General features: G+C 42.6%; 1 protein-coding gene across 4 annotated transcripts in view; it reads right to left on the reverse strand.

Annotated features, from left to right (window-relative positions):
• The window catches only part of LOC144931575 (nucleolysin TIAR-like), a 90,911-nt gene that overhangs the window by 57,184 nt on the left and 9,824 nt on the right, over positions 1 to 23,903 (reverse strand). For 2 of the 4 annotated variants that reach the window (XM_078855580.1, XM_078855579.1), the window contains exons 2-6: positions 18,085 to 18,181; positions 13,535 to 13,558; positions 11,912 to 12,010; positions 3,290 to 3,344; positions 1,395 to 1,427 (exon numbers count right to left, since the gene is read on the reverse strand). In XM_078855580.1, the coding sequence (XP_078711706.1) occupies positions 1,395 to 1,427; positions 3,290 to 3,344; positions 11,912 to 12,010; positions 13,535 to 13,558; positions 18,085 to 18,181 (308 nt within the window). The remainder of the gene's footprint in view (positions 1 to 1,394; positions 1,428 to 3,289; positions 3,345 to 11,911; positions 12,011 to 13,534; positions 13,559 to 18,084; positions 18,182 to 23,903) is intronic. The other 2 variants (XM_078855582.1, XM_078855581.1) reach the window with 1 other exon arrangement.

Here is a 23,903-nt window from a genome sequence, read left to right on the forward strand (position 1 = left end):
CTTGAGGAAAATATTTTCTACGTGGCAACAGTTTCTAATTTTAGCGCCGCACTCGGTCACTTCTGTCACTTTATAATCAGTCAACACGCACATTATTTTTTGCGTTATTATTGGACGTCAATGTCTGGGCCGCCAAATAGATTTTAAAGTCCGATTCAACCCTTGGAAAGGAAAAGGTTTCCTACCCCTAGGTTCGGTTATTTAAACAAAAAACATACAAATGTAATTGAAAATTGTGCTCGTTGTGTTTTCATGCATTATCTCTGAAGAGTAAGTATCTAACACTCAACGGGACTTCAAAAGTATCCACCGAATATACAGTCTGTCCTCCACTGCAGGAATGTGGAATTTCCACCACTGACCCAGGTTCATCAGCTGATCATAAGCATTGCCATGTCCTCGCTCTTCACACTGATTTGTTTTACTTCATGTAGAAAGTACCGTTTAATCCAACAGTGTTTTGTCATTTGAAGAGCGTCTCCTGTAATTGAAATGGTTGAGAGCCACCAGGTGATATGGGCACTCGTCAAAGCTCGTTTGAGCAGGAAGACCCGCGTAATTGTTTAACGCTATTGTACATGCGAAACAGCACTTCGGCTTCAAGGTATCGAAACCATAATTGACAGTATTACATTTTTGTTACATCCAACGTGTGGTCCTCTAATTCTGTTCTGTATCCATAGAGACCATCAAAGGTCAGCCTAAAGTTCTAAATTGCTTCCAGTCCCATTTTTAAAGCACAATTCATTCAGCCAACCACACTGCACACCCCACCCCGTTATCCTCCAGCAACGTGCGTGATGCATAAACACGTTGAACTAAACACGAAAGCCACTTGGGTCTGCGTACGCAGTTGCAAGCCTTTAGACACCGTGGCCTTCTTAGTCTAAGTCTAGCTCCATGGTTAGGGTGACAAAAGGGGGGGAGGGGGGTAGATGGGGCAAGTATTAGGAGAAGCAGAGAAAGTCAATAAAACATTGCTGTCCGTTGATAAAAAAAAGTATAAAATTAGGTTCCGCTCACCTTTTGCAACAGGTTGAAGGCGCGTGGCCTTATGCAGCTGCCTACTACGTTCCAATTTCACATTTTTTAAAAAAATATTCAATTTGTAGAGGAAAACACATTTACACATTATCAATTGGCATCATATTGTGGGGGGAAAATGCGTTAGCAGTGCAATTTCGCTTATATCCATGTTCCCTAACAAGACAGCAATTTTTAAACATTTTTTGTCCTTTAACACATTTTTGTGAAACATAAAAAGTACAATGAAAAATTACACACTGTATTAAACTTACACAAAAAATTCAATGGTGCCTTGACAATATAGGCAATATCATTAAGAATAAAAATACAAAAGTATGTAAATGGAGCAATACTAAGGGTGTACCTACCTAACTGGCGTGTTCCAAAGTTGGTAGATGGGCCTGTTTTAAAAAGATGAAACTCTTTACTATTATGGAACTCTAGGATAAACAACCAGCACTGCCACGTTCCCATGAATTTGGCGCGCTTAAAACTGTTAAATCCGCGCGACGCAACCGCAACACAATCTGGACAAAGCTGTAGCCGCGCACATCGCCGATTGCACTGCTAGCAGCAGCAGCAGCCGCTGCAAAAACACACAGCGATGAGGGGACCATTACAATTGGCTCTACACTGTGGGGCACTCGGGGGGGGGGGGGGGGCGGTCACTGGACATCACCGGGCAATCAAGTTTCGTGCGCCCATGCCTCAAAAGGTGGCCAATCGGGCGAATTGACATCCGAGATGCCGCCGAGGGAATTCTTTATCAGACGGGAACAAAGTGACGGCATTGTGTTTTTTTGCAGCAGTGCTATGCAATTCATTAACGTATTTATATACATATGTGCCAACAGATGCACAGGCATATATGCATACAAGTACTTGGGTATATAAATACGGCATATGTAACACACATTTTAACATGTATAGTAAAAATGTTAATTTATAATGATATTCGTTAAAAAAAATGTATAAACAATAGTTTTAAGGGCAAATTAAGTGAATGAAAAAAATAATGCTTTGCGTAAGATATGTTTAACCGCGCGACATTACTAACAGGGACACAAGCACCCCACTGGCAGCAATTACAGAGGCAGTGCCACCCAACGAGACTCACCAATGCCAAGCCTAACGGTGCCACCTTAAGCGAGGTAGCCAACAACTAAGGCACCCGCTAGCACGAGCGGAACTGCTAATCCTGGCCCATCCCACGTAAGTGCCAAGGCCATTCCTGCCATTCATGTGCACAAGCTACACAGGGAGCCACTGCTACCCACGATGGTATGTTCAGCCAAATTATTGTATGGGGTTTTTTTTGGGCTTTGGTATATGCATGGCAGACATGTGACATCTTGTTGATTTATTTCCATAAGGCGTGCGCCGACTACAGGCAGATGAAAATCAACGTGCCACTCATGGTCAATGCCTTCCATATTTTAACAATTGTAAATTAAGTGTTGGTAGAGCCTTGTCTAAACATATGCAATACCGCAGGCACTCTGCATAAATAAGCTTAGATACATTAAATTTTGCCAGGTGCACTGGCGCGCAACGGCAATTGAGAAACTTATAGGAGTGGGGCTTAGTGGACCACTGACAGATGGAAGAAGAATTCTGCACATTGGATACTCACCTACTGGGCAACAAGGTGCCTGTAGATGGCGAATCAGAATACGGATTCTGATGAGACCAGGCAGAGTAAGATATTTTTGCATGAGGGTATTCTCAGGGAATTGGCTTCCTCATTGGTATGTGCAAATGGAACTGGGCTCACTACCAGAGCAGGGCTAATGTTAGTCTAGAACATCTAATGAGGCTTTGCTTAGTAAAATGTCTTTTTACCAAATTAAATGGAAGTTAGTTTAATGATAAAATTGTGATAACATTACTAGATAGTCATCATGGTCAGTCCAATACATCTTCAAAATAGTCTAACAGTTGGGCGAACACTGCATTTAACAATCTAGTTTTTATTTTATGATTGATACGAAGGCCTTGGTAGTAACGTGCGGCTTTAACGAACATGACAAGAGGAGTTTGTGTGCAACACACGCAGTTATTATCACCGGTCAACAGGGAAGACGACACCTCACTCAAGATGGCAGCATTGGTCTCTCTTTCTCTCTCTAAACTCAGAGCAGAAGCCAGGGAGGGGGGCCTGTGTCTGGCTGTGGCTGCCAGCTCTACGGGCGAGCAGGCCCCGTGTAGTAGGCGGCGGTGGTGCAGTGTGGGGAGGGGGGGGAACGTAATGACATGCACTCACTGCTTGTGTCCTTCTTCAGGCTGCTGGGTGTTGTGGCCCAATTCACTTTCACTTCCTGTAAGGCACAAAAAATACAACGTTGGGATTAAACATGCAGGTCAAATGTGGGGGACAGGCTCAGGCACTTGGGAACACTTTCAGTTGCGAGTGTGGTGGAGCAGTGGTTAGAGCACTGTGCTCTCAACCTGGCAACCCGAGTTACATTCTTGGAAATGGATGTCAGTTGCGAGTGATCCCTAAGACAGTTGTTGGCTTAGCCTTCCCCATGCCTTCACCAGACCTCACTGACCAGCATGGAGAAGTACAGTCAAACAACCCCAATGACTGATGGTGACATGGGGAAGCATTCATCCAGCAATGGACTATCAATGGGTGAAAATTATAACTAATTATTATAAACTGCTGCAAAGGTCAAAAGTGTGCAAGTTCAATGCGGAGCTAATGTACAAGTTTTTTTTCAGGCGTGTGTTGCTTAACGAGCGTTCTTTTAACAATAATTCATAATAACGAGCAATTGAAATTTATACCAGTTTGTTCCCAAAAGTAGCAAAATGTTCACTTAGCGAGCAGGAACCTCTCAATCTGCGTCCCATGGCGGCAGGGAGCGTGGGACGCAGCTGTTCGTTTACCAGTTGTGTCGTCTGTCTGCGTGTTCCGTCGCGGGGGAGGGGGGGTAGCATTGTAATGGGTGGGTGAGGGGAAGGGTGGGTGGATGGGTCGAGGAGGGGTGGTTGAGGGGAGGGTGGAGGGGAGGGTGGAGGGATGGGTGGGCAGGTTTGGGGAGGGGAGTGCCCAGGGGTGGGTGGCGGTGCTAATTAATTGCAGACGCCGAGGATAGGGAGTAGTGCTCCATTTCGCAACCCAGCATTGTGGCTATGAACTATGCAACGGGTTTGAAGACACATTCATATATTTAAGCTATCTAACCCCAAAAAAAACCTCTATTATGGATGATATTGGTCACGAAAGCCTACGTGTTAAACTAACTCAGAAACCCTGCTTCAATTCCCAGCTACAGCTAACATCAGTGACGAGCAATATTTGAATCAGCGGTCCTACATGGCCTCTGCCGCTCCCTCCACCCACGAACACCTACCCTTCAAATAACATAAATCCCAGGCACCTGCAAAGCACTGTCGTTCTTAATACGTGGTATTACATTTGATGCTTAATTACTTTATTTTATAATTATAATTTGTATTTCTCACCTTAAAAAATCTGTTCCAGAGTGGGGATTTTTGGGGCTGAAACGTATCTCAGCTTTTAACATGGGAGTCAATGGGAAAGCGACAATCGTTTAACGACTTTTCAATTCCCAAGGATTTTATTGCGGAATGTATCTCGCTCATTAAGCGTGCCACGCCTGAACGGTTTCCACTCCTGCCAATGCCCAAACATGGTTGGCGGAGAATTACAAAAGCAATTCGTGTGCTGTCAAGTATCAGGCATCCCTGAAAAGGGGGCTATATGAATCCGAAATAGAATAGAATCTCGCGCAATTAAGTGCCACTGCTAAGAGGACGTTTAGCAGAGTGCGATAGCTCTGCAGGCGATGGCCCCCAGAGGTGCGACTGTCACTCCTTCTTTATGTGTCAAACTTCTTTCGCACCGCATGTGGCTAACCGCGCGAATCGGAGATGTGTGCTTAAATTATTTGGGTTTTGCAGATTGCCGAGCTGTAGGAAAGTATTGGCCGATTACAGTTGTCTTTTCTATCAAAAGCGCAAGCTTCGATTAAATCTGACAGTTAAGTTCATCTAGTTGTATGTAGAACTTCTTTCACACCGTACGTAGCCAACCGTGCTCATTGGAGGTGCGGGGGAAGGACGACAAACTAAACACAAGTTAAGTGTGTTGTTGATACGAAAAACCAATTAAATGCGTATCTCCTCCTCAATGTTTTGTTTCAGACTTGCATGGATATTACTGGTTCTTGTAAATAAATAATCCACAGCAATAATCCCCAGAACCTTCGAGCAATTTACATTGAACAGATCAAATGTAAAAAAGGGAAATTAGAAATGTTTAGCATACTTCCCGACATGCAACAAACGTGCAAATTGGCATGTGAGTAGCTTCCAGACTGTAAACAATGCAAAAAGTCTAAAAATAGACTTTTGTATTTTGGGGGGGGGGGGGGCGCAATAATGGATATATTTTGCATGGCAAGTGAGCGGTGACGTCACATCTGTGATGTCACCCGCATGCTGAAGCGTCACGCAGTGCGCCTGCTGACGTCACGCATCCCCCCCCACCCTCCACGTAGGTCGTGTATTAATCCAAGACAATCCAAGTCTCGGGCGAATCTGGGTAGAAAAGCTAGTCTGCATTAAGTCTTTGAATGATCAGACCTTTCCATGAATCTTCATATAATCATCTTGCAAGGAGTATCTGGGCGTTTAGCAACGATCGTGCAGACCAACATACGTGTGAGATTTTATGTCAATAGGTGGCCAGTGCTGGGTGTAATGGTGAAACACTTCTGATCTGTTTGCATTACCGACGGTGCGTTCTATTATCAAGTCGGGTTAATGGTAAAGGTTAGCAGCTTTATCGCATCAGGAATTAAGAGTTCAATTTAAGCACCAACAACAATCAATTCAGAGCTTGTGAAGGCAAACTCAATATCAAGTAGCAATTAACTAATAAGGTTGAGCACAGGAGGTCAGCACAAACAGGTAGATAGACGAAAAAACATCCATGTGACATTTCTACTGGAATCAATACAAATAACGAAGGTTCAGACAGAACGACTGAGAAAATGTATTGAAATTATGCATAATGAAAATCCCTATCCCCCGTTGGCCGATAAAACCAGAATAAAATTGAGCCGGATCAATACATCCGAATCTGTAATCGATGTACAAGCGGTTTCTGAAACGGCAATAAAGTGTGGTTGTAAGCAGATTATATCTGGTACCAAGGCATACAACTTTGGTCTAAGACTCCTTACATTTAAAAGTAAAACTATTTGTCGAAAGCATTACATTTTTTAAACATGTAATACTGCTGGGTCCTGCATCCAACGAATGCACTGTTTAACATTCCCTGCATTGCAAAATTGGTATGAAATGGAATTGCGATCAATCATGCACAAGAGGCTATCGCAGCCCATAATGCTGAAGCCACCACACCAACACAAAAGGTGACGTGCAGAATATTGTCGGTAGATACTCCCGTAGAGTCGGTAGATATTACTATAGTCCGTAGATAATACTAGTCAGTAGATTCCACTAGTCAGTATATTCTGCTGCAGAGTCAATAGAAACAACTATAGTCAGTAGGTACTGCTATCAAGTCAGCTGATACTGCTATAGTCAGCAGATACTACTATAGAGTCAGTAGATACTGTTACAGAGTTAGTAGTTACTACTTTAGTCAGTGGATAGTACTATAGAGTCAGCAGATACTATAAAGTTAGTCATTGCTATACAGTCGGTAGATACAACTGTAGGGCCAGTAGATACTACACAGTCAGTAGCTACTACTGGGCTCAGTATATACTACTGTACAGTCAGTAGATACAACTACAGAGTCAGCAGATATTACTATAGAGTCAATAGATACTCCTATGGAGTCACTAGACAATACTCACTCTACTGTATGTAGGGTGTGGAGGTATTTTTGCCTACGTGGGGGTAAAAATATTTTTTGCGGGGGGGGGGGGGGTCGACAATTTTCAAAACTTTTAGGTCAACTATTTATCCCCCACTTTCTAAAACTTTTTGGACTTCTGCAAGCCTCTTATAATTTTGTTGACAGACAAATGGACAGACAAACGGAACGCCTGGCTTTCACAATAGCTTCGTATTTGTGTATGTATGTATGTTATGTTTTTACGAAAAGTTTTGAAATATATTTTTCCCCCGGGCAACGCCGGGTACTTCCCACGAGTTAAATAGATAATAGTTCATTACAAGTGTCTTGAAGTTGCTCTTTATGCGTTTGTGCTCATTAAAACAGGACCTTAATTCCTATCAGCAGAGTTATGGTCTAGGAAGGGAGGCTTTCATTCTCCTGCCCAGAAATATATAAGTGATATCGCACCTGAGACCTTTCACAGGACATAGGCTCTTTGTCCGACATAAGTTAGTTGAAATGTTGGTCCTTGCAAAAAGCAGCATACACCATACATGGATATACCATCCGAACTCCTAGTCTAAAGACTTAGATTCTATATCGTCCCATGGTCTGGTTGCATTAACGGTTATTCATATTTATGAGAAGGGGCGTGATTTCAAGACTGGAAATTTCCATTTAATACTGAACTCAGCGTTCCGAAGTCAGTCTATGCGAAGGGCATGAATCCCAGGGGCTACTACACGAAGAGGACCCACTGGTAAAAAGATAACTGTTCTGATATATTACCGGTATAATTATTGTTTCTGGATATATTGTTCGGTCTGTTGTGAGGTACACAGACTTTCTTTTTACAGACTGGTAGAGGACCGTCTGGTTTTCCGATATTTTACATATACTGTTAGAGAGTAAAAGTTTTTGTTCTAATGCCAGTGCATTCCCTATTTTGTTAAGGCTAAATAATAGAGTTTGCATCTGTAGTTGCTGTTGGGTTGGTTTTGATATATCTACTAAGGAGGGCAACACATATATGTGGGCACATGTTAAGTATTGCATAAGTGCATACTATATTAGTCTTTGATTTGTGAGTCTGATACAAGGCATACCTTGTCCGACTTATCACCTTAGAGGTGAAAGTTCTGAGGATAGTGCAGAAACCTTTGTGCCCAACACCGGAGACAATGAGGGGGCTCTGCCAGCTGGAGTGACGGGCACCTGCCGTACGTGAACATGGGCACGACCAGCGGTTGACTGCGAGTCTCATCAGCGATTAGGGCTCCAGTGTAGCACACACTGAAGGAGTGAACTGCATCCTTGCTGGCAACCTTGAGACGGTACATGCGGAGGCATGGCCAGCTGCAGACTGTTTGAGTTATTGCAAGCCAAGGGTGGCGAGAGACCGAGAGACTGCTGCCTTAACCTCACCCTGTGAGGAGGAGGTATTGGTGCTCGCTCATGGAGGGAGCATCTAGCGGTTGCCTTGTAACAGATGTTTTCAAATTATAACATCACTTAATCACATCACTAAAAAGATGGGAGTACACTTTAGAGGGCTCACACGTTAGCTGATTATACACCTAGACATTCATATTTTTCTTCATCATATATCGGTTCGTACGGTTGCGTCGGTCGGTCACGTATTTTCCATATATACTGTAGAAGAATAATGATGCAAGTTGACATGTTTATGACACCAGTTGATGCTTTGATCTACTAAATACTCAGGGTTGTAGTGTACTGAGTGTCCGAGTGGTATATTTCTGTTTCACGACTCATATTGCTTGAAAGAGCCTGTACTGCTGGACGAATCCAAGAAACTGGTGACCACTGGTGGAAGTCTTATAATTGATGTAAGAAAACCCCTATACACGAGCTTGCGAGAATCAATTAAACTAAATAGAATAAACATTGATAAGACCCTCTCACATACGACAACAGTAATGCAACAAAAGCAGCTAGTTCAAGTCAAGAGTCCAAAACTTGTACAATGCCCAGTGTAGTGACATGGCCTGGTGGCCGCACGTTCACCGCTTCTTGCAGAGGTCCACAGGTTGAATGCAGCTTCATAGCAGACGTCGTTCGCAAGGCTAAGCCATTGTGTGCGGGTGTCCCGATCCAAATTTGAAATATTACCCGAAAATTACTCAAGTTTTGGATTATAAATAACAATCATTGCCGCCGCCCCCCCTACTGTGGAAACTTGGCAGGACCCTGCTGAATAAAGTAATGAAACTCGATGAGCTATTCCTGTGTAAACATGGTAATGAGGAAATTGTTTGGCCTCGTGATTGCCGTCTCAACAAATGAAACCTGACAAACTGTGGTGATAGACCAATGGCTGTTCATTGTGTAACAATGCAACGATTTATTGATGTTCTTGGTTCTTTCGGTAAAGTCACGTAGAAGGGAAATAATAAAATAATAAAAATAACACCTAATTTTTGTTATTTTACTTTTTATTTTATTTTTATTTTATGTTTAATTTTTATTATTTCCCTTCTACGTGACTTTACCGAAAGAACCAAGAAGATGAATCCCTGCAGTCACGAAAGCTTTAAATCGAGATTTATTGATGAATAATGATTTTAGGCTCAGTATACATACGTCGAATAACACGTGTAAAAATCAATGTTTCTCAATGAGTATATATTGTATGGAATGGGTTCAAATTACTATTACAGCCAACTCGGGACTTTGACATTGCAGTTGGGCAGATGACTGCTCATTTGTCCAGTCACCTCAAATCCAGGTTAAAATGCAAGTCAAAGGGTCTTCAGCCACGTACCGTCAACCAAACGTTTAATTAAACATATTGGGCTAAGCTTGATGGGTCTTCTAGGAAAGCCAAGCTCAGCTCAATTGACCCAAGGATGTGGGAGATTAAATGGCCTCAATGCCTGCAGACATCCCGAGCATGTCCCCTCCCCCCACCCCCAACAGTCAATACTTGAAATTTTATGCACGTGTGACCCGACAGAGCCGAATCATCGCCGCATCTGTTACGGAGCAGTTGGAGCTCATTAATCTAAAACTAATTGGCCAATACCCATATGTGCAGATAAACTCACTGTTTGTGTAATTCATGTTGCTGAAAGGATGTGTGTGTGTGTTTTTTTAAGTGACAAACAAGGAAACGGATTTTGCATGAAAATTAAGACGCTGAAACATTTTGCAAAGATTATAGTAAAAACAAATCTCGTGCCACACTAGACTTGATCATGGCAACCTGAGTGATCACAATTGTTTTCCCTTCATCTCTGTTATACATACATCAAAAGGTCAAAGTGTAGGCCAAAAGCACAGAAAAAAAATAGCAACTCAACAATATTCAAAAGGACTTCCTCCAGCTTAAAAGGGAGAAATGTAGCCATCAGTGATGAACGGTCACCAATGAAATATTGAAACGTATCATTTTTCTCTCAAAGCTGCTGCCGAAAAACACAATGTGAAACTCCATTACATACTTAAAGATATGGGCCAAATGTCACCGAGATTAAATGTCATTTCGTTGCCCGTGTATGAAAAGATTACGCAACACAAACTGCTTCTACCAAAGACATGCAGTAGATTCATAAAACTATTCTTTGATACTCCTGGCCACACTGGCAATTGCTTGTACATTTCTAAGTGATCAATACGCATGGGAGCAAAGTGATTGGCAGGATTTGGTTCACAGAAGACGCGAGGGTAATGTGATGCGATGTGGCCGAGCAGGCCCTGCCTCCTTTTCAGCTTGTATGACAAGGAAACTTCTAGTTATATACTTGCGTTCCCAACAATGACACTTTTCAACCGTGTACACTTGCCGCTTCTGAATTCATGTACACGCTCATCCAGACAGTCGTGTGGAATTATTATTGTCGATGTATAAACGTTTTTATGTTTTAAATAGCACTGCCCACGAATTTTCATGGGATACACGGCCGGGGTGGGTCGGTTGGAGGTGTGACGTCAGCTGTGGGATGCGCGTGACGTTATCACACAGAGGTGCGCGGTGACATCACCACCGTGAGCCAGACAGCACAACTTCTTTCAGATATATTATGGCATGAAAATGGTATACCATTATAGCTCTAACTTGCAATTCAAGAAAACGGTTACGGTTAGCAAATATGTTAAGGAGAGTGAAGTTTGAATAGGGGTACGCGAAATATTTGGTTAGAATCCGGTCAGTAATTGGCGGTGATTCACATTTCAAGATCCCACGGAATATATATTGCTACATAAACCGAAGCAGGATAATAACGTTGAGATTTTTTAGGACTTAAGAGCTGCAGCAACCATGTAACCATCATGGTAAACAAAAATCTGTGCGTTTGCGGGACGGCGTGAGCCAGCTGTTGCCTGGAGACACAAACCTACGCAGCACAACCCCCCTCACCGCAGCACACAAGGGAGCATCAACAGAGACAAGGGGAGAGAGTGAGACCAATACAGACCTAGAGCCAGAGACAGGAGGAAGACACAACAGAAGCACAACGAGGCAGAGGAGAGAAAAAGGAGAGAAGAGATAGACTAATGGGCCTTTACGGAATGAGGAGCTCTGAAAAGCTGGGCTGGGTGGTGTGGGGTCCCTCCATGTGTGCATGGGCAAAAGTCAAGAGACTGTTGCTGAACCTGGAGCTTGCTATGAAGCGGCGGGACATGAGTATAAACCACTATAAAAACACAAAATCCGCTTGCATGCTGTCTCAAAAATTCCACCACCCCAACTCTATGAGTAATGGGGTGGCTTTAGCACTCTTTTTTAATCAGTCGTGTGGAAGCTGCCTGGTCTGTTGTTCCACACAAACTCAAGGTCTCTTAGGCCACACCATGCCCTTCTCTTTTTTATGCTTGTGAAATACAACCACTGACGTTACACGTTCAATGAGTGCGAAGTCAGCAGCATGGAGCAGCATGGGTCACGTTGTGGTGGAAAAACAACCTGGTGTCTCTCCTTAACAGTGCCCGGCTGGCTCGGTATGGCCTTGGGTGTCAATCTCAGTTGTAAAGTGGGGAAAAAAGAAGAGGCAACAGAGAGCCGTTTATTCAAGAGCTCACCTTGCCGAGAATCTTACGGCCGTTCATGGCGGCGAGTGCAGCCGCGGCGTGCCTGTGCTCGTAGAACTCCACGAAGCAGTAGGGGTCACTGCTCGCCTGCTACACTCGCACACCACAGGAAGGGGCACGCGTGCGCACAGGGCAAGGCTCGAAGCTCCTCGCCAAGCTCCCGGGTCAGCCGCAGGTCTCACCGCCGCACATCATAACAGCTCCGTTTGGCATCACGGGTCTCAGAATGCAGAGATACAGTCCAGTGCATCTCTGCATTCCCGCACCTCCAATTAGCATGGTTGGCTACGTACGGTGCAAAAAAAGTTCAACATACATACAAGTGCATATTGACACTGTAAAGAAGATGGCTAAACGAGGGAAACGGTGTGCTACAGATGTAAAACTATAGGTAAATGCATAAAAAAATCAACTGTTTAACATGCAGCCACATTTAAAGCACAAAATAAGATTCTTTCAATTAATAAAAAAATCTGCTTGGTTGACTAAAACTCAATTTTTACACATTGCATTAATATAGATTTGTGCAATTACTCGAGCGTTCGCAAATACAGCGTGCAGTTATACAGCTTTCAACATATTTGTGAGCATGTGCACTGTTGAAATGTGGTTAACTGGCATCTTTTAATGTGTTACATTGTGTAACTAACACTCACGATGCAAATTCACATCTTTCCAAGTGTTTTCTGACATAAACCAAAAGCTAATGACTGTTTTTCCAACTGCAAAGCGCAGTCTACATAATTACCAGTCAACACAGCCAGCAGCACTGCTGCTGAAGGAGGCATGGCTTTGGCCACCGGTGGGAGCACGGACGAGCATTGGCACACCCAACTGATCCGCCTGCCTGCTGCCACTCCGTACCCCCGCAATGCACATGGCAAAGCCATTCGAGCTCAGAACTGACGGGAAAGCTGCTATGCAGTCGTCACACCGGCATGTGGGAGGGTGGCACACATACTGTGGACTTAACACCACACGTGTGTGCTTGACCAACATAACCACATTCAGAGCTGCCAAACTCCCCCCACCCGCCGCCCTCCACAATACTGAGCTGGCACTGCGAGTTCAAATCCATGCAGCCAACCTGATATTAAAATGGTGTCTCAAGTGTGGTGAGCAGATGGTCTCAGCTCAGTCACCACTGGCCAAGCAAACATCCCATTACATCAAGTTAATTTTTTCCACTTCATCTGACTTACTTCTGCTCTAAAACTTACAAATAATCGCTAGGATCGAGATCTGAAGAACACTATTTGCAGGGCATAGACAAGTTTTGCTACAACTGTGGCCAAAGCGGTCTATCACAAGCAGTTGTGGCATGGTCTTCCAGGGGTGTTTTCTCTGACACAGGGTGGTGCACTGTTTGTTGCTTTCAAATGAGCATTGCTCATTCTCGTGTTAAGAAGCTCATCACACCTAATTGGAATATAATTGGGGGGGGGGAATGCTTACAAAACATGTTCTAATCCTATGCCAAGCACTTAAAAAATATCCGAGTGCAGCTTGTGGGTGAAACTTTGTAATCTTATCATTGTTTACAGAGTGGTAACATGGATGCACTTGAGAAAGCAAGATGGCAACAAAAGGGTAACACAAAGAACCAATACTTACTAATTTATTTTCCTTTGATTTTACCTTGAACGTTGTCCAAGTGCATGCAAAAAAGAGAGAACAGTGATTAAATACAGCCGCATACCAATGGTGCAAATGATGCCACTTGCTCATGAGGGGTGGATACCATCGCACACTTTGAACACCACACTTGTGTTTACAATTACAACCCTTTCTTGATACATTTTTTTACAACTTAAAAACACAAAAACAAGCATTCCAGAGGAACCATAATTAAGCCCCTTTTCTGTGAAGAAACTCAGTGGGGAACACGGAAGAGCACAGCGGCAGTCCTTGCTTATAATTGTTGACAGAGCAAGGTGAATTAATGTAAGTGCTAAGTTTCATTTATGCCGGCTGCATTATGTAGGCACCTGCAAAACATACATGGCCAATTTTTCGTAGTCTTTGCAGTTCAAAAACATTGCTATGATGCTAACCCTATGATTGATTCCTGGCCATGAATTACCTTTCGGAGTTGGAATCTGAACCCATCCTGGGCCTTGCCTACTTTCTCTCAGAATGCAATGAGCACCTATTAGTGCTGCGTTTAATATCAGCCCGAGGAAAATATACTGCTGTTTTTATTTATATTTATATATAGCCCTTTTATCCAAGGTGCTTTACAACGGTTATCAGTGGTACAATTAGGGTAGCTAAACATATGGTGAATAGGGATGGAGTTGCCCCAAAATGTCTGGCTTTCTATAACGTCTTTGCACTATCGTATGGCAAGAACTAAATTCTCCAATCGCAATTACCGTTGAATTCCCACAAGGGCACTCATTTTATCATCTGACTTATGATGGGTTGCGTAGACACCCGTCTAGCATTTGAACTCACAACTTGCATAATCGAGTAATATTTTCACAAGCCTCATTCGACTGGAAAGCTTAACTTAAGATTGTGATGCTGTATCACCCCCTAGCGAAGAACATTGGGCAATGCACTGACATTCAGCGTGTTACGATTGAGTAAGTGCACTACAATGATGTCTTCTTATACTCTCATGGGTCCCTTAGGCTCCACGCACTGGTGAGAGCCTGTCATTTTGGATTAGTGATGTGACATCAAGCTGGGGAGCAGCCTCCTCATGAATACAGACGCGTGAGCTCTAACCCTTGTCTGGGCACCATACTCAGGACAAAATGTCGCTGTATTTATCATGACCCGAGCAAGATAAACTATATTTTATTTTACCAGGTAAGGCCCGCTAAGCTAAAAAGTATTTTTCCTGAAGCGACCTGGCCACAAATGATAACTCAACGAAGTGGCTTATCACATGGAAATTTACAGCAGCCAAACTCTAAACACGTTTCCAAAGGTTGAGGGAAAACATGTAAATTCCAAATATGCAGGCGTCAGGGTCGGGATCGAACCCACGACCTCCCGCATACCAGGGAGTTAACATCTCGCCACCGCGGCGCCAAGGGACTCAAGAAAATTGTTCTTCCTCGCTCTCATTGGACAACATGAGGCTGAGTCACACCCCTCTTAACAAATGAAACACCAGGCGATGTGATGTGATTTTTAACCGTGATATTTTGTTCCACATTTAGGTTCTGTAAAGCATATATCACAACTCACCCTGAACTGTGTTATACACAGGCAGTCCCCGGGTTATGGAAGCGTTAGGTACCCGAGAACGATCCGAAATAGTTGTGCCTCCCCTACCGTATTCTCTCAGTACTGCATCGCACCGTCGTCCGTTTTCTATCGCTTCCTGTATCGTTTCGCAATACATGCTCTGCACTTCCTATGATTCTTTCATCGAATATCTATCCTAACACTACCCATAATTAGACGAATGGAACATGTACTTTATCCACGGTATTCATCCACAACCTCACCGCGCTGCATTATTTGCGCTTACCTAACGCAAACATTTCCGCATACAGATTTTTTTCCATGATTTATGGGAGCATTTCCATAAAGTCAGATTTCCGTAAGTCGGGTTTTCCGCAACAGGGATTTACTGTATATAAAAGTTGGAGCAGCAATGCAGTGCATGTGCTTTGTTACCACAGTGGGGAGTACACTACACTATCAATACTCTACATTACCTGTGAATCCGTGTGGATCTATGAGCAATGACTCTTCTGGGAAACGAGCTCGCAGATAAGAGGATGATGTATTTCGAGGGGCGTTTGCAGCCTTTTCAACTGAACCATGGCAGATGGGTGCACATGCGCTAAGCATCCGTTTACATGAATGCAATAATAAACACAATGGCTGGAATTGGCAACCCTCCATGCAATGCAAATAATGACTTATTTACCCTTGAACCGGTCCAGGAACTATAACTTGTTATACTACAAAAGACAGTGGTGGTTACTTATACAGGCGTTACATCTGGAGCATCATCATCAAGCAAAAACATTTTCCGTGGTACCTGTCGATGATAATTCATTTTGCAAGAGACCTGCATAAAATTCCACCACTCGTTTTACGTTTCTGTCGCTGTCATGCATCACGGTTCAATCTCGGGTCTCTTATGGCTGTCATTTGTGAGACTAACAAAACACAAACTTCTTTTTACTGCTTTGATGTAAGCATTTGTGTTTACATTTTTAATAACTTGTGTTGTGTTCTCTGATTTATAGTATTCATTTCCTGACGGTTTTACAAAGTTCTGTGCATGTTATCTTTTGTTTGGCAATTTAATGCCTTCTCATATATCTGCTATTCTTCACCATACTTTGTGGTTTCAGATGTTTTTTGATAATAAAAAAAATTATCCTACTCTCAGTGGACTCTCCATTACAAGTGCTGGTTTTGACATTGTTTATAGCAGTGATCGCTACATGATTCTTGTTTTTTTGGGATTGCAATGTTTCTTTGAACATTCATTTCAGCTGTGAATCTCTCCCTTAAAAGCGGTTTGATCACCAGTCGTGACAAACAAAAGTGACTCATGTTTATTTGAACTATGTGAGAATCCTGACAACATGCTACACCGCTTTAACTGCCCAATAAAACAAAACACGAAGCAGCTCTAATGCAAGTTTCATGTTTTCTCCTTGCAAGAACTTTTGTTTTTCGAACACCACACTTAAGTCACACAGAACAACAACACTTAAGTCACATACCGGCACAGAACAACAAGTGACAGAAGGTGACAACACAAAAATCATCGACATCTTTTTTACTCGTGTGATGCTCGCATCTTTTTGTTTTAATATGAAATCGCTCTCCTTTTGTCGCCTGCGAATTATACCCTCATTTCCTCGCGGATTTCCAGAGTTGTGCCATTTTTATAATTTCTCATTCCTATTATTTCCCATTATCTGTTTTTTGTGGTTCTTGTGGTTCGTGTTTCAGACAGCTTGATTTCCCATTGGCTTTTTTTACTCGGATGAATTTTACTTCAAAATAAACAATGCAGTGGCACATGCAGCCAATGCTTCATCCTAGGCACTAAGCCAGCGGGTGGAGGTGTAACAATCCATTGAATTACATCGATTCTCAAGTTTACTATAAATATGATTCACGTCTGTACCACGTGATGTCTCTACCCTGACATAAAACTACATTTTTAAGGAAAAAGAGTTTGATGTCATGGAACTCTGTCAGATTTTCCTTTGCATCTAATGCAATTTGCTGTATAACATATTAATTATAGAAATACAAGGAACACACATTGTATATTATGTAACAATTGAATCAAACCACACACTATGGTAGAGGTGTACACAAACGTTTAGTTAGACGGGCAACGTGTAGACACCGAAAGTGTAACGTTTCAGTCTTTCTCCAATGTGAAGAGGCTATGCAGAGTGGAAGGTTCCATAAAGGATTGGTTTTAATTTGTGCATTTTCAAAGCAGTAAAAGTGAGATATACAGTTAAAAAATGCATTATCATTTTATATAATTCATAAATCATGGGCAATATGCTCTACGTTTCGTCTTTTGTGCCGGTTTATATGAATCTAATCTGTCTCACCTCTTTAAATTGGCCTTCACCCCCTAGTTCTGTCCATTTACCCTGGTTATGTTAATTTCCTGCTTTCCATATACGGTGGTGCGTTGGGATCTACGGATGAAATGCCCCTTACAAATGTTAATTATTATGTATTCCATGTCAGTTAATCAAATTAAGGTTTTCAAAGAAGCCTTGTGCATTGTTACGCGAGAAAAATGTGGGTTACTTATTCTCATATTCGTGTGACCGTGACATTGGACGTGTAAGATGTATAAAAGTGTATTATAGACTGGTGAGTTCTCAAACCGTAAGATGAAGCTAGTTGTAATTACTGGCGAAACGTCATACTCAGATTGTAAATGTTGTGGCTTGGCTCTCCAAAACACCGGTGTGCTGTACTAGTGACGAATTGGCCACGTTCTGTTTACGTGACAACCCTTACTAGTTGACTGTGTCGGGTGGTGGCAGGTTTGAACGACACATTTATATATTTACGCGATCCAACCCAAAAACCTCTATTATGGAAGTAAGATCAAGATGCAAATACACGGAAACAATTCACGCTCAAGTGGCTGAGACTGTGGTGAGCGGTGAGACTGGTGAGTAACAGTAAGAGTGTTGGTTCACCTCTGTGATCATTTTGCAGCTTTTACATGGGCCGATCTGACCAAACAGCTGCAAAATGAGAGCCTCCGTCACCTGTCGGGAGAGATTCCCCACGTACCTGCATCCGACACAGAGCACAACACGGGTTTAATCCCCCCCCCCACCACCACCATCACATCTGGACCACCAAGGCACGAACAATTAAATAGGACAATTCAAGCGTGGAAACATTCTCATGTTTGGTCTATGACAATCTAAAAACGTGAGTTTACCAAACATTCACGTAGATTTGATGACAGGAGAGGCACAGTAGTTGGGGGCACTTGGCAATGAATCGGTATGTTCGAGTTCGATTCCCTACCACAGCTAACATCAGTGGTGAGAGATAAGAGAACTGGCCCTGGCTGCCCCATGACATGGGGGGGGGGGGGTTCTTAAGACAAGGACAGGTGCATGTCCAGCAATCAAACCCATGTCGCTGGGATTATAGAGCAGAGTGCACACAAACCATTGCACCACTATTCTCCACAAAGTAGAGAGACCATGGATACAGAATCCGAGGCCTCGCACACAACTCACGCTGGGCCCCTTATTTACCGTGCTGGACTGAGCAGACTGCTGAGCCACAGTTGCCCCCTACAGCCTATAAAGGCATGGAAGGTGTGTTTACCTGTTTTACGAGGACATTTTCACGTAGAAAACATCGTTAGCAATTATTCTCTACATGACAAATGTTGAAAAACCAGTGTACATGACATTTTTCTTAGACAAGGCCAGTTTATATGACGGTGTTAGAGAACTATGAAAGTATTTTAATGCCAAACAACTACAATGGACACAAAATATGGACACACATTTCCCGCATACATTGGAAAATGTCAAATGCACAATTACTGCATCCAACAGCAAAACCTCAAGTGCAGGTGCTATCCCGCTGGTTAGATAATGCTGCCTTGTGCATGTCTGGTGACACACACACAGCCAGGCAAACACTTCGGTAGGGCCAGGCACAGGGGCTGCATTCATGGGCATGTAGCTTGCCAAAGCACCACTCAAGCACGTATGAGTTCACCCCCAGCGATTTCATAAACTCGCACGATGTGGGGTTGCGATTTTGATTCAATAAAGAGCATTCTTTATTGGTTGCATTTGTGCCATCCCGTTTGTAATGAACAAGTTGTGCGGACTATGTAACTTGCACGTAATGTGTATGTCTAATTTGGATTGTCTTGTTTGCATTGTCTCATTCTCATTTGAGTTTCTGTACCATTTGTTTCATCCCCTTTGCATTGCTTGCAATGCGTCTCTCTTTAGTTTGTCTAGTAAGTACTATTTTGTATTGTCTTATTTGTATAGGTTGTCTCATTTGTATTGTCTGTCTCGTTTGGACTGTCATGTTGGTATTGCCCCTCACGTCTATGCATGGTGAAGTGTACTCAACCCCTGTGACCCGCACGATGTGGGGATTCCCTCATCCAGCAGTGGATTCACAGTACGTATAATGGAATACTCTTGCAAGTCAAAAGGTCTTCATCATCTGCTTTACAAGAGGCAGCAAACATTTCAGGTAAACCCCCAGAGAAACAACTGGGCAGCAATGAGGGGGAATCTTCGACTCGGCGCAAAATGACTTGCCAGTGAGGGAGGCAACCTCTGGGCTATTAAGGCATTTTGAAAACAGCAGATATATCCTAGTTACCACTGCCCTTCAATAACGCCAACTTATAGCTTCATAGCAAGTAAAATAGTTTTACAAGCTAAGGCCTACTGAGCTATGTAGCTCTTTTTCAGAAGCGACCTGCCCACAAACGATAGCTCAACAAAGTGGCTTATCACGTGAAAATGTATTGCAGACAAATACTCTAAAGGCATGATTCTAAATGTGGAGGGAAAAAATGGAGAACCCGGAGAAAAATCCACGTGACCACATTGGAAGGCGTGAAAACTACAAAGATACAGATTTTTTTTTTACTTTTGGGTCAGATCACGTGCGTAATATGCCAATGTGTGTCATGCACCCCCCCCTCCACCCAACACAGCCAAATAAAGCCGTCACGTGAAAAAACGTGCCAATGTACTCTAGGTTTTCCTCGCTTTATGCGGGAGATGCGTTCTAAGAAAAGGGCGCAAAAAGGGGCGCACAAAGCAAAACCGCACGGGACAGCTGCCTGCTGAGTAGTGCACACAGTACACACAATATCCGCATACGAGCGAATTAAAACCGTATATCGTGATTAGGTGGATTAGGTGGAAATGTCAGCCATAGATACGCAAAACCGCACAAACCGAACCCGCATAAAGTGAGGGAAACCTGACTGCTTCAACACAGCATGTATGTTGCGGAGCAATCCATAACAGTTAATCATTTGGTAGGACATTTCGCTGGTACATGCAACGAGCATCAGGTGACTGCCATAAAAAGGTGGCGTGATGCGTATAAGTTAATGTATTTGCATACATTATAATGTACTGTTAGATTACAACATATATTGAAGTTGAGAGATGAAAATAGGTTCAACCGAGCTGACTGCTCTAAGCCAAGTCCAGCTTGGAAAGACATTTAGGCAATCACATCACCTCAAAATAAAAATGTATTTGCATTCATTGAACATAACATTATTATAACATAATTGAACATTTAGTTAAATGAATTGACTATGACTAACCTGCTTCACCATATAAGCATATGCACCTTGATATTAACATATCTTACATCATTTGTTAGGTGTTTGGTAATGCAAGTGTGGCTGGCATGGTTAATCCACAGCACAGATTAGCCACCTACACATACAACTGTAAATAATTCACGTTCGTATCAAATGTTTGGTTATTTAACTTAAAATTAGCTTAAACTTAACCAACTGACCCAGGTGGCAGGATAAGCAAATTAGTGCATTCAAGAGAAATAAAAATAAAGCAATAGGTATCTGTGCAATGATATTGGTTAGCCACACACTAACGCAACGATTATACTTATCACTACGCTTGTTTGGAGGAAAGCCTCACCGGTGTCTCATGACTCGTTTACAGGAAGGTCCTAGCATGTTTTCGCAGTATGGGGCGATGGTTAGAGTCGAATAATTTCAATCGAGTCATTTGGCTGGCATTTTTTCTAACTGGCATACAATGACCTTTCTATTTAAAGCTTTCGTGACTGCAGGGATTCATCTTCTTGGTTCTTTCGGTAAAGTCACGTAGAAGGGAAGTAATAAAATAATAAAAATAATATTGTTTTGTTTTATTATGTTTTATTTTTATTATTTTATTACTTCCCTTCTAAGTGACTTTACCGAAAGAACCAAGAAAATGACCTTTCTATTCTTGCAAATGACATCACAGAAATCTTCAACGTCCACTGCGAAGCAGACGATTTTTATTGTTAATACACCCGCAGTAATAACCAGGGAGGCCACTGGATTCGAACTGTGAACCTTTGACACAAGCGGTGAACGTGCTACTGGCTGGCCCATGCCACCGCTTCAAAGTATGATGCTAATTAATTTGTTGATATTTTTCTCAACAATTGAGGTAAAAAAATCCCACAGCAAAATTTATGGAAGGTTTGAATCGATAAAGATTCAATGTTTTGATTATTTTAAAAACACTTAATTTCACTTAAATATCACCGATAGTGCACATATTTTTTTTTTGATCTGCAGTGAGTTGGATACATAAATTAACCCAGTCATGAAAACCTACTTGTAAGCTCGTTCACAGAATGGGGGGGAAAGCAATTATAATAACAGTGGGTGTCTGACAGTCCGTAACATTAAAATAATAATTTTAATGCTTCAGCACTTTGTACAGCATTGACAAGATAATTAGCAGTGTGCTCAATAAGGCCCCAATGCCATTTCAGCTGACAATTAAGGCATCGGGAATTGTATTCTCATAAGTATATTTCTGGGTTTTTTTTACTAAATATTCAATGGTTCAAAGCGTTCTTTAAATGTTTTTACGACAACAAAAATGCTTCTATACGAGGCCTAGTTCCGTTTCTGTAATGTTGAGCTCAAGCAAAATCCTGAGGCTTCTTCTTGGAACTACCAAAATGACGGTACACATTCACAACATCTGTATTTGTGTTGCTTCATTGTACAAGGCAGCACTGGGGCATGCACACTGCTCTCTATGAACCTGCAACCTTAGTTAACTTCCAGTCAGAGCTATGCGACATCAGAGAGCACCTTGAGCTCCCATTGTTCACCAACCCGCACTGACCAGCATGGTGAAGCATGTCAAAGAGGCCCCCATGACCAACATCTGTGAAAAAACGTGCTGGACATCTGTGAAAAAGAGCATCATAGCTCATCGGATTCCTCCTGTATAAATAACTATTATGATTCTGACATGATATCAAGAGACCTTTATCCAGCAGTGAATTGACAGGGCTGTTAACATAACATCGAGAGGCCTATGCTGTGTAGATGAAGCAGATAGTGTACATTAATTGAAAAGTGTACAGGGAAGGCAGGGGGATTGGGTTGGGGGGAGGGAGCAGACGCTGCATAAGGCAGTGGCAGTTATCGTTAAACTCCATCTGCTGGTGCAATAATCATAACTGAATCGGAAGCATCACAGGAGTGAATTATTTGGTGCTGCGTTGGGAGTGGTGCACAAGCATGCAAAAAAAACCTCACGCTCGTCGATAACACTGCCTTAAAAGCAAAAAATGTACAGCCCCTCTACAATGAACACGAATGACGTCACCGCCTTGTGCTCCGCCCCTTTAGTAACGAGCCAACGTGCTCATTAATATTAATGAGCAGGTGGTGGTTTGTGATGACGACGCTGTCTTGTGCCACCTCTGCACCTCCCCCCTTTGCTTTTCCTCCACACTTTTCAACGAGTATACACTACCTGCCACATCTATAAAAGATAGGAACTCAATGTTCACGAGGCGGTTTCAAGGTCCAAGGGGAGGTATATATTTGTATATACAGTAAAACGTTGGATTGCGAGTAACTTGGTCTGCGAGTGTTTTGCAAGACAAGCAATTTTTTAAATTTAAATATTAATTTCATAAACGAGCGAGGTCTTGCAATACGAGTACTGTAGTACATACAGTATACGCTTTGTCTGCCGAGCGTCACGTGATCACAACTGATATATGAAAGCTTTGATATACGAGTGCTTTGGATTACAAACACGTTTCCGTAACGAATTATGCTCGCAATCCAAGGTTTTACTGTATTTGTTTGTATATATTTGTTTTTATTGGGAGAAGAGCCTCCCCCTCGGTGCACCGGCCTGTCCACTTGCCTTGTTTTTGAATTGACCAACGTGATGCAAGTCTGGCCAAAGCTGATGCACCACAGTGTTGGTGGCAGCCGAGCCAAGGGAAACAAATGCCTCGTACAAAATTCTCCCCCTATAGCATACATGCAACAGCGACGAGTTAAAAAAATTTTACACCCTACAGCATTGCACAATCGTATTGGAATACTGGTTAATAAACGCTCATACAAGGCATAATGCAATGACTCGTAGTCAATCCAGTTCATATTCCTCGCTCACCTCAACTGACTAGACCTGAAGCATTTAAGTCAGCACCATGGCAAGCATGCATCAGAACATCTGGGAACATTCCCCAGGACAAGCTCATGTCATCACAGCAAGACGGTGATGTTCTCCAGAGCAGTTGTGGACTATTTTGGAAGTGCGTGTTCGTTCATTTTAACTCACTGGAGATAACAAATTTATGCTTAAAACATTGGCTCACAAACGAGTTTAATCTCAATAGCGAATCCCAAAAGATGAACATGAATAGATATAAACTACAACTGACAACTCATCTGCGAAACATCACGCTTTTGTAAAAGCCTTGCGCTATCACAGTG

The sequence above is a fragment of the Lampetra fluviatilis genome, chromosome 4, assembly GCF_964198595.1.
Source record: "Lampetra fluviatilis chromosome 4, kcLamFluv1.1, whole genome shotgun sequence".
Classification (NCBI taxonomy): Eukaryota; Metazoa; Chordata; class Hyperoartia; order Petromyzontiformes; family Petromyzontidae; genus Lampetra; species Lampetra fluviatilis.